At 65.5% G+C, this 10,802-nt stretch overlaps 3 protein-coding genes across 3 annotated transcripts; 2 read left to right on the forward strand and 1 right to left on the reverse strand.

Annotated features, from left to right (window-relative positions):
* Positions 1-280: 280 nt before the first annotated feature.
* On the forward strand, positions 281-3,812 carry EMIHUDRAFT_462358 (hypothetical protein; the record flags this gene model as incomplete). Its single annotated transcript, XM_005789195.1, has 7 exons — positions 281-730; positions 814-882; positions 992-1,087; positions 1,153-1,491; positions 1,608-2,066; positions 2,415-2,513; positions 2,604-3,812. 7 exons carry the CDS (start codon positions 281-283, stop codon positions 3,810-3,812), a joined length of 2,721 nt encoding a protein of 906 aa, XP_005789252.1.
* A 2,764-nt stretch (positions 3,813-6,576) lies between these two features.
* On the forward strand, positions 6,577-7,605 carry EMIHUDRAFT_98230 (hypothetical protein; the record flags this gene model as incomplete). The annotated part of the gene is made up of 1 exon (XM_005789196.1): positions 6,577-7,605. One exon carries the CDS (start codon positions 6,577-6,579, stop codon positions 7,603-7,605), a length of 1,029 nt encoding a protein of 342 aa, XP_005789253.1.
* Positions 7,606-8,021: 416 nt separating this feature from the next.
* Positions 8,022-8,566, reverse strand: EMIHUDRAFT_309309 (hypothetical protein; the record flags this gene model as incomplete). The annotated part of the gene is made up of 3 exons (XM_005789197.1): positions 8,022-8,204; positions 8,283-8,395; positions 8,452-8,566. The coding sequence occupies 3 exons, from the start codon at positions 8,564-8,566 to the stop codon at positions 8,022-8,024; spliced, it is 411 nt and encodes a 136-aa protein (XP_005789254.1).
* Between the last annotated feature and the right edge of the window lie 2,236 nt (positions 8,567-10,802).

Here is a 10,802-nt window from a genome sequence, read left to right on the forward strand (position 1 = left end):
TCTCTTCGCAGTCTCTCTCCGATTCTCGCTGCAACCTTCATTGTGAGAGGTTAAAGAAAGAAAGAAAACAGACAACCCAAGGGAGGGATGGGAGGACGGCACGCCGCCACCACACAGGGATTTTAAGGAGAGGTGTGTGGTGCGCTAGCCGTCGCCCACCCTAGGGAGTCCGCCTCTTCCTATCTCTCTTCGCAGTCGAGGTGCGTTCACACCGAAAGGATTTCTCGAAGCCAGATGCCCTTTGTCTCTGAGGGCCACGCACACGTTGACTTTCGCATATATGAGCCTCAGACTCGTCGCGCTCGCGGCGCTGCTCTCGCAGGCGGCCGCCGCGGTGATTGGGATCGACTTTGGCGCGCGCTTCGTCAAGGTCGGCATCATCCAGCCGGGCAAGGGCATCGACCTTGTGCTCAACGAGGCGCCGCCACGCCGCCACGCCCGAGCCGAGACGCGGCCCCACGAGATGGATCCTCGTTCGGACTCTGGCCCACCGCGCCGCACGCGAGCGGCCGCACAGCTGGCCGCGGCCTCGTCCTCGCTCCGCTCACCTCCGGCGCGCCCTGGTGCCGCGCAGGCCTCCAAGCGCAAGTCGTCGACTGCCGCCGGCTTCAACTCGGCAGATGAGCGTGTGTACGCGGACGAGTCCTTCAACCTGCTGGGCAAGCTGCCGCAGAAGCAGTTTGTCTACTCAAAGATCATGCTGGGCAAGGCGCCGCTCCGCCGCTGGCCCGTCGCGACGCGTCGCCACACCGCGCCGCACCTGCAGCCACGCTGCCCGCCGCCCGCCCGCCACACTGCCCGGCCTGTCTGCAGAACGTGTCGCACCCCGACATCCTCTCGTTCGGCGAGCTCGGCTACCCGTACGAGTTCGTGACCGACCCCGTCACCGGCGCGGCGATGATCCAGTTCTCCGAGGCGCGACCACACCCTCCCGCGAGGGCTGCTCCTCGAGAGCATCCCTCCGACCCGCCGGTGGCTTCGCCGCCCTCAGGACATTAGCTACCGCGCCGAGGAGGCGGTCGCCTTCGTCCTCTCGTACGTCAAGCAGATCGCCGAGAAGGAGGCGGGCTCCTCCGTCAAGGAGGGGGTCATCACGGCGGGAGAGCACGCCCCCCCCCCCACCTCCACCCCACCTCCTGGGCCACTTGCCAGGCGGTCCTCGACATCCTCGCCCAGGAGTTCACCAAGCAGTACCCGTCCGTCTCGCCGCCTATCACAAAGTCGGCGCGCGCGATGGGCAAGCTGCGCAAGGAGGCCGAGCGAGTCAAGGAGGTCCTCTCCGCCAACAAGGAGTTCAAGGTTGCCATCGAGGCGGTCCACGACGACCGCGACCTCCGCCTCGTCATCTCGCGCGCAGACATGGAGGCGCGCTGCGAGGGCCTCTTCCCGCGCCTGCTGCCGGCGCTGCAGTCCGTCCTCGACCAGGCAAACATGACCAAGGAGGACGTGCACAAGATCGAGCTCATCGGCGGCGCGACGCGCGTCGCCCGCGTCAAGGAGGCGGCCAAGGACTTCTTTGGCAAGCCGACCTCGGCCCTCCATCAGCGCCGACGAGGCGGCCGTCCCGAGAGGCGCGTCCATGACACGTCCGCGACATGGCTCTACAGGCCTCGATCAACGCCGACGAGGCGGGCGCGCTCGGCGCGACGCTGTACGCCGCAAAGCTCTCCACCTCCTTCCGGCTGCGCGACTTCAACATCGTGGACGCCTTTCCGCACGCGATCAACGTCAAGCTGGGCGTGGACGGCGACAAGGAGGCCGAGGCTGACAAGGAGGACAAGGGGGACGAGGAGGAGGGCGATGGCAAGAAGAAGAGCAAGGACAAGGTGCTCTTCAAGGCGAACACAAAGTTCCCGCACAAGAAGCTCATCACCATGTCGCGCACCGAGGACCTGCAGATCCTGCTTTCGTACGGCGCCACCGGCGCGCCCATCTCCTCCTTCAACGTCTCCGGCGTCGGCGCCGCGCTCAAGCGGCTCACCAACGAGAAGCGGACGCCGATCGGGAAGCCAAAGGCGCACGCCGCCCTCAGAGGTTTAGGCAGGGAGGGAGGGAAACCCCTGCCCGTCCGGCTGCCCCTGCCCCTCCCCTCCCCCGCGGCATTAGAGTCGGCGAGCCCCAGCCTCCTCCATTGGGCGCGCGCTGCTTTCGCCCGCGGCACATGAATCCAGTCGCGCGCGCCTCACGGCCGCGATCTTCTGCCGGTCGCTCGAAACGCTGGATGCGCTCTCCCATCCCTACCAGTCACCCGGCGATCGACATCTTCCGAGCCCCTCCCGAGCCCCTCCCTCTCGACGAGTCGGGGGGAGGAGCATATGCCGTACCAGTAGGGACCCAGAGCATATGCCACCTCCCGCACCGCCCTCCGCCGCCCTCCGCCGCCCTCCACCACCCTCCGCCCCCCCTCTTCTCAGGTGAGTGTCACGTTTGGCCTCTCGCCGTCCGGGCTGCTGCACGTCGCCAAGTCGGAGGTCGCGCTCGAGATGCAGGAGCGGTACGACGACTACGACGAGGCGCCGCGCCGCACGCGCCCGCCACCCAGCGGGCCCTCGCCACGGGACGACACCCCCCCCCCCCCTCCCCCCCTCCCGTGTGTCCTGCAGGTGCCGCTGACTGAGGAGGAGGTCGCCGAGGCGATCGCCAACGAGACGGCGGCGGCGGCGGCGGCGGCGGAGGCGGCGGCGGCCGCCAAGGCGGAGGCGGGCGAGGCGGCGGCGGGCGAGGGCGAGAAGGAGGAGGCCAAGGAGGAGGCCAAGGAGGATGAGACGCTGGAGGCCGGGGATGAGCCGGAGGAGGACGTGAACGGGACCGCGGCCGGCAAGAACGCGACGGCGAAGAATGCGACGCGCACAAAGATGGTGAAGGTGGAGAAGGAGCGGAAGCGGGTGCACTACGCGACGTTGAAGGCGGAGGAGGCGACGCTCTCGCCGGTGCTGCCGCTCAACGCTTCGCAGGTTGGCGACTGCGTCGCGCGCAACCTCGAGCTGCTCAAGGCGGAGGGGATCCGGAAGGCCAACGCGGCGGCCAAGAACGACGTCGAGTCGTACGTCATCAACACGCGCGACCAGCTCTCGTCGGACGAGGCGTACAGCGCCGTCTCGACCGAGGACGAGCGCGCGTCCATCTCGGCCGAGTTCGAAAAGGCGGAGGACTGGCTGTACGAGGAGGGGCGCGACCTCGCGGCCAAGGAGTACAAGGAGAAGCTCAAGGACCTGCAGAAGATGGTCTCGCCGATCGCACTGCGCGCCACGGAGCTCGAGGCGAGGCCCAAAGTCGTGACGCAGGCGCGCACGGGACGCCTTCAGCCCCGCGGGGCGCGCCGCCTCCCGCCCCCTCCCACGACCGCGTGCCGCGTGTGTGCGCTCGGTCAGGCGCACGAGGCGGTCAATTGGACCACCAACATCCTGCAGACCTGGGCGACGGAGCGGCCCGAGGTGACCGAGGCGGAGCGCGAGAAGGTGGCGGGCATGTGCGCCAACTTCACGACCTGGCTCGCCGAGCAGGAGGAGAAGCAGGCCGCGCTGCAGCCGCACGAGCCGCCCGCCTTCCTCTCGAGCGACGTGTCCGCCAAGCTCGAGCCGATCGAGCGCGAGGTGCGGAGGCTGATCAAGAAGCCGAAGCCGAAGCCGCCGAAGGTGAAAAAGGCGGCCAACGCGACCGCCGCCAACGGCACCGCCGCCAACAGCACCGCCGCAGACTCAGACGCCGCCGGCGCGGCCGGCGCGGGCGAGGGCGAGGGTGATGCCGCGGCAGGCGAGAGCGAGCCGGCGGCCGGCGAGAGCGCGGAGGGTGAGGCGAAGGAGGAGCTGTGAGGGACGTCGCGAATGAGGCTTGCGGCGTCGGGCCGCTCGTTTCGATCCTATGGCGGAACCTGCGCGGGGATCGGTTGCCGCGCCGGGTGCCCAGCGATGGAAGAGGGGCGCACAGAGTCTTCATAGCTGTGGTGGCGTGTGAGGAGCGGAGCAGAGAGGGGTTTGGTCTGTGCTACACTTCGGTCGGGGATGATGCGAGTTTAGAACATAAATCATAATTGCAGGAGACGTATATTTTCTCGGTGCACCCTGGTGCCTGGACGCGCGGGAGCGCGGGGCGAGAGCTCCCGCCCGCGCGCCCCGGTCCACCCGGAGAGCGCTGCGGGACCGGATCGATGCGGGAGAGAGCCATGCAGCCAGAGAGACGGAGCGGAGAGCGCGCCCGGGGGGGCGCGGTGCTGGAACGTGGAAGCAGCATAAGCCCATCGCATAAGCATAACCATAATCCATGTCCATAAATAAAAGACGGGACACTATCCGAACGGAGGACACACTGTGTGAGCATTGCCGTGAGACTCTCTCTCGCAGCGACTGTGCATGCAACATGTGTATCTCGTATCTCTGCGCCTGCTCCCATGCCACGGCTCACACTCCCGCGGCCCGCGGGGGGGTCGGCGGTGTTCTCAGCAGGGCGCTCTTTTGAGCGCGTGCAGTCAGGGAGATCTACTGGTAATCTCTTCCGTGACCTCGAAGTCGCGGCGGCGCACGGACGACGCCGGAAGCCGGGCGATGCACGGCCCGCAAAGTCGCTCAAACCGGGTCCGACGCCTTGGAGGTAACGGTGACGGTCCCGCTCTCCTTCTCGTCGCCCTTGCTCGGCTTGCAGCAGCAGGCAAGGATGCCGCCGTCGCAGCAGCAGAGGCCAGCGCGGCAAGCGCCGCAGCACGGCGCCTCCCCTTCGAAGCACTGCCGCCAAAAGTCGAGGCGCCAGCCGATGCAGCAGCCGGCGCACATGGTGGTCAAGTCGAAGCAGAGGCACGGGAGTCGGTTGCAGCAGATCGGGAGCAGGTTGCAGCAGATCGGGACGGGCTTGACCTTTGGCTTGTCGGTCCAATGGAAGCGCCCCTCCGTGAAGGTTGCCGACACAGGAGTCACCTCGGTGAGCAAGTTGGCGACGAGTTCCTGCGGCAGCTCGTTGGTGAGGAAGGACGGGACCGGCAGATTGATGAAGAAGGCGCTCAGGGAGAGAGCCCAGGCGACAGTCGGAGGGTGGGGCTCCTCGAGGATGTCGAACGTCATCTCAAACTCGCTGTTGGCCAGGTTAGAGCTGTCAACCTTCGTGAAGTCGATGGCAAACCTCGCGCGCATGTTGGAGACCTCGATTGGCGTCTCGTTCCACTTCGCTGTCAGGTCCGGGAAGAGAAAGTTGGGGCTGTCGAGCACCAGCTTGACGCCGCTTTTGAGAGTGATCCTCACACCGAGGGTGGCCTCGAGCACAAAGCTGGGCAGCGTGGCAGGGCCGTCACCCGCCGCGGAGGTGATCCACTTCTCTGGATCGAGAATGTCCTCGCGGTTGATCGCGGAGTTGCCCATCACGTTTTTCATCTGGAACGAGAGCTTCTCAATGAAGTCGTCCGGCTCCACCACGTCACTGCCCTTGACCTTGAGCACGTACCCTGTGTTGATTGGGCCCTTCCTATCGATAGCGATGCCACCGCCGATCTCCGCCTTGCCGCCCAGGGCCTCCAGCTTCTTCTTGAGCGCCTCCGCCGCCTGCTTGCTCAGGTTGTGCTTGACGACCTTGCCCTTCTTGACAATCTCCCGCGCGTGCTTCTCGAGCTTATCGTACTTCATGACGAACTTGACGAGCGCGTTGAAGGCCTTGTCCGTGGGATCCGTCGGCAGGAGGCGAACGTTCGTCGTAAGCTGCTGCACGAGGAGTTGACTCAGATTGGTCCGCACGCTGCCCTTGGTGAGGTCGAGCACGGTCCGGAAAGTTTTGCCAATGTAGGGAAGCGCTACCAGCGGGTCGTCGGGATCGAAAGAACCCTCCGGCGCTACCGCCGGAATGGGGACGACGGACGCCATCTAGTACCGCGCGCGGGCAGGCTACTGCGATGAGAGCGCAAAAGCGGCGGCCCTTACGACGGGCTTCTCAAAAAAGAAATCACGCGTACGGCGGCGTGCCGTTCTCCCATCCCTCCCTTGGGTTGTGTGTTTTCTTTCTTTCTTTCTGCTCGTGCAGGTGGGGACCTTGTCCTCCTCCCATCCCGCGTTTGATGTTCTTCTTTCTTTCTTTTTCGATGGGTGTGTGTGTGTGTGTGTGTGTGCGTGTGTGTGTGAGTATGTGTGTGTGTGTGTGTGTGTGTGTGTGTGTGTGTGTGTGTGTGTGTGTGTGTGTGTGTGTGTGTGTGTGTGTGTGTGTGTGTGTATGTGTGTGAGTGTGTGGTGTTGTTGTGTGTTGTGTGTTGTGTGCTTCTGTCGAAAGAAAGAAAGAAAGAAAGAAAGAAAGAAAGAAGAAAACACACACCCCAAGGGAGGGACGGGAGGACTTCTTTCGTAAGATTGCTAATGTTTTCACCTTTCTTTTATTTCAAGGCGTTACATCGGGGCAACATGGCAGCCGTCCCGCCACGGCTCACCAACGTCGAGGCGCAGCGCGTGATGGCGGTGCTGAGCGATGCGCTGTCAAAGTTGGACCTCCTATCTCGCGTCCCGCAGTGTCGTCTTCCCCACTCGGCGCGTGTCTCCCTCTTTTGCACTGGAACGCCATCAGACAGCTGCGCTAGCCGGGATCACCCCCTCCTCCCGCACGCAGGAATCAATGCGCGACTCGCTTGGAGTTGACGTGACGCAGCTGCTCGACGAGCACGTTGCGCTTGAGCGGCAGTATGTGGCCGTGACGGCGACGCCAGAGGGTTGCTTGGGCGGCACCCTTCCGGATCTCGAGACGGCGGACGATGAGCTGAGGCATTCCACCCGCGTGGTGTGTCGCTTGCTGCGCGAGGCGCCCGGAATCGTGACGCAGCTACAGGCGGCCCGCGCCACGGAGGCAGGGGGCGGCGAGGCTATCGTGAGCGAGACGATGTCGCGCTTCCTCTCGGCCCTGCACGCGCTGCAGGAGCAGGCGGGTGCGCGGCTCTCCACGACGGTGGAGGAGGATAAGGAGGGGAGGGAGACGTTCGAGGAGGTGAAGGCGCGCGACGAGAAGGCAGGTCAGCAGGTTAAGCAGCTACAGAAGGAGTTGCGCGCCGAGCGGGCCAGCCGCGAGGCTGACGTCTCCTCGCGGGACGCGGTGTTGCGCAAGCTGCGCGCCACGCTCGACACCATCACCAACACAGCGGCGGACGAGGTGAAGGCGATCGAGGCGGAGGGCAAGGCGCAGGAGCAGGCGGACCACGCCACGGGCGCGGAGCGCGAGGCAGCTCTGCGAGCGGAGCTCGCTGGGCTCAAGGGGGAGCTGGGGTCGAGGCGGAAGGAGCACCGTGAGTCGGAGGAGGCGCTGCGCAAGAAGAAGGCGAGGTGCGAGGGCGAGGTGGAGCAGTGGATCGCAAAGTACGACGCTGAGGTGGGCGAGCGGTACGAGGAGCTCAAGGCGCTCAAGGCGATCTATGCCGAGGAGACGGCGCAGCTCGCCGAACTCGAGGCACATTTTGCGCGACTCGCGGCTGAGAGGGAGGCGGAGCTGGAGGCGGAGAGGAGGGTGGCGGAGGAGCTCGCGCGGCAGCAGGCGCAGGAGCGGGCGCTGCACGATGGAGCGGCGAGGATTCAGGCAGTCTTCCGAGGCAAGACGGAGAGGCGCCTGCTTGAGAAGCGAAAGGCGGGTAAGGGTGGGAAGGGCAAGAAAAAGTAATGAGAACACTTGTGGGGTGAGGGTGGGAAGCGCGGTAGGGGGAAACGAAGCGGGACCGTGACCTCGGCCCCTGAGCCCTGATGTCGTGGTGTCGAGGTCCAGTGTCGAGTCTGGAGGCTCGCGGGGGCCAAAGGGTTACCCATCCTCTGGGCCCCTTTTTGACGGTGGGGTGTTAAACCCGGGGGGGGACCGGGGACCCCCCCAACCCCCCCCCCCCCGGTTACCCCCCCCCCCCCCCCCGCGACGAGACCGTGTTGGATTCGTACATGCTACAATGAAGATACACTGCTATCAACCGTATAGTGGACCCCCCGACCACCGCGCACACACAGCCGCAACGTACACGATCCGCCCTTCCGCCGCGCCGCCGGTCATCTGACATCTCTACTCTTCTCTCCGGCGCTCTCCGCGCTCGGCTAGTACCGTTCAAGTTGGGCTTGAAGGGCGGGCGGCTCTGCCGCCGCCGCCGGCTTCGCGACGGCGTCCGCTTGCGCCACACCGGCCGGTGTCTTCTCCAGCAACTTTGGCGTGATCCACTTCCCGACGAAGATCACGCAGGCGGGGAAGAGGACGAGGCCAGCCAGCAGACCGAGGAGGACCTACTCTCATCGACAGTAAGGGGGTTCGTAAGGGTATGCGAGGGTCGGAGCCCGACTTGAATCGAATGGGGCGCGCACCGTCGAGAAGAGCATCTTGAAGAACGTGCGGAAGATTTCGGAATCCGCACCCGCGAGGGCGACCACGCCAAGGAAGGTGGACCCACCGCCCTTGAGCACCGACCAGCCGATGCCTATAGCGCACAGCGTGGGTGGGTGATTCGGGTCCTGGAGGGTGCTCCCTTCGCACACGCGTGAGTCGCTCCATGGAGCGCGGCCTTGATGCGCTGCTCCGGCGTCCCCTCCTCGTGCTCAAAGGCGTGCGCCACGTGCACCACGTAATCGACCGACAGGCCGATGGACATGGCGAGGCAGATGAACGCTACCGCGTCCAGGGGCACCGCCCAGAGGTACATGAGCAGAAAGATACCGCCGTCGATGCTTGCGATGGCGAGGGCAATGACCGCGACGGAAAGGGGGTGAAGGAAGAAGACGAGGGTGCCAAGCACAGCCGCTGCTGCAAAGGCGAGGGTCTCGAGGACGAGCCGCACCACGATCTGAGGCGCAGAGGGGGGGCAAGCGGGTTGTCATTTCTCCTCCCTATTCTCTCGACGCCACTGTGGACCTCACCCGGTCGCGGTCCGAGAAGAGCATAAAGTACGACCATACGACCGCGTCGATGGAGCCGCGGTTGGCGTCTGCAGTCGCCCTGTGCTCGTTCATGAGCTCGACGCGGCCCTTGACCTCGTCGGGCACCGCCAGTGTGCACGAGAAGCGCGTCGCGGTAATCGGCGACGCCCCGGCCTCGCCAGCCCAGACCACCTCCTTGGAGTACCTCGCGGGGATGATCTCGCGCAAGCACTCCCCTCCCAGCTGGCGATCCACGCACTGTGGGTCCGTCTCCTTGAGGAAGGCGGCCACGTCGGCAAGGAAGCCGTCCCCGCTCTGGCGGAGCGGCGGGGCGGCGGAGGCCGTCGCCCCTCTGTCGGCGGCAACCGCGCGGTATGCGGCGAGCCAGTTGTTGGTGCTGTACGGCGCGATGACAAAGTCGTCCGACTCCAGCGCCGCGAGGAGGCTGTCGACCGCTGTCTGCGCGCTGGCGTCCTCCCACTTGACGTCCTGGAGGACGAGGTAACCGGGCGTGTCGAGGGCGACAAAGTTCTCCTGCGTGTCCGCGGTGTATGCCACGTACGGGCTCCCGTCGGGGAAGTAGGATGCAAGCTCAGCGCCGAGCGGGATGTTCCCGATCGCAAACCCAAAGCCGAGCGGTATAAGCGAAGTGAAGGCGAGGATCACGACGAGTGCGACCGGCTTCGACGCGACGAAGCAATCATACGCCCGCGCCGCCGACGAAACGGCGGCGCGGAGTCCGCTGTGCGCCCGCTTGTCATCCTCCTTGTGGGAAGGAGACGACGGTTCTGCGTCGCCCGTCTCGCTGTCGCCAGCGCCAAACCCGATGCAGCAGAGGCAGTCAAGGCGCATGGCCCCGCGGCGGCGCTCATCAAAGGTGAGGAGCGCGGTGAAGAGGGTAGTGGTGAGCAGGAAGAGGGCAAAGAGGGTGAAGCCGGCGGAAAGGCAGAAGTAGGAGACGCCTGGGAAGTCCACCGTGGCCGCGATGAGGAAAGCGATGAGATTGGTTAGCGAAGTCAGCTGAATGGCTGGCCCCGCGCCGCCGAGCGCCCCGCTGATGCGCTCGACGATGCTCAGGTGCGGCGGCTGCCGCTGAAGGAAGTCGACGACGACAATGACGTCGTCGACGCCGACGCCGACGATGACAAACACCATGAGCAGCGAGATTTCGGTGAGCGGGACGCCGACGAGCGAAGAGAAGCCGAGCCCTGCGCCGACGGAGAGGAGGATGACCGCCACCGCGCCCGTTCCCAGCGTCAGGCGCGAGTTGCGCAGCGGCCGGCCGCCGAGGGCGAGCCACATCAGCACCAGAATCAGGTTGATGGAGACCACCATCCACTTGGTCGACGTCGTGGCATTCGCGGCGATCTCGTCCTGGATGAAGCGTTGCGCCGTCCCGGTGACGGACAGCCCCTCGCCCAGCGACAGCGAGTCCCGCTCGACATCAGAGGCCTGGCGCACACCAGCGCGAGGAAGGCCGACTCCCACTCGAGGGTAGCGCTGGCTAGCGCGTCGTTCGACGTCCCCGTCACGAATTCAACGAAGGACGGGCGCCCCTGGCCGCTCGGCTCTCCAAGGTAGCGGAAGCGGAGGGAGGTGGCTGAGAGCTTGCCGTCGGTGAGGGTCAGCCCGCCGAGGAGGGAGCCGAGCCCGCCCGCGTTCGAGTTGTACTCCGCCAGCAACTTGCTGTCCAGCTCTTCTTGGCTGAGCGCTTCGACCTCTTCGCGGCCCAGACCGAGACGGTACATGGCCGAGTCGACTGTGCATGCGCCGCCGAGGTATGGGCGAAGGCATACATCCTCGAAACGGGTGCCCTTGTAGGTCAGGCCGAGAACCGCTTCGTCAACCTCCAGTGCCTTCAGGATGGCCTGCTTGGTGAGGACGTTCGATCCGTCGGAGGAGCTCATTTTGTACTCGTTGGTTCGCGGCGACCCGCCAAACATGTCGAGGGTCGCATCAAACAGCTTGAAC

This window comes from Emiliania huxleyi (genome assembly GCF_000372725.1).
Source record: "Emiliania huxleyi CCMP1516 chromosome Unknown EMIHUscaffold_13, whole genome shotgun sequence".
In the NCBI taxonomy this organism is placed as follows: Eukaryota; Haptophyta; order Isochrysidales; family Noelaerhabdaceae; genus Emiliania; species Emiliania huxleyi.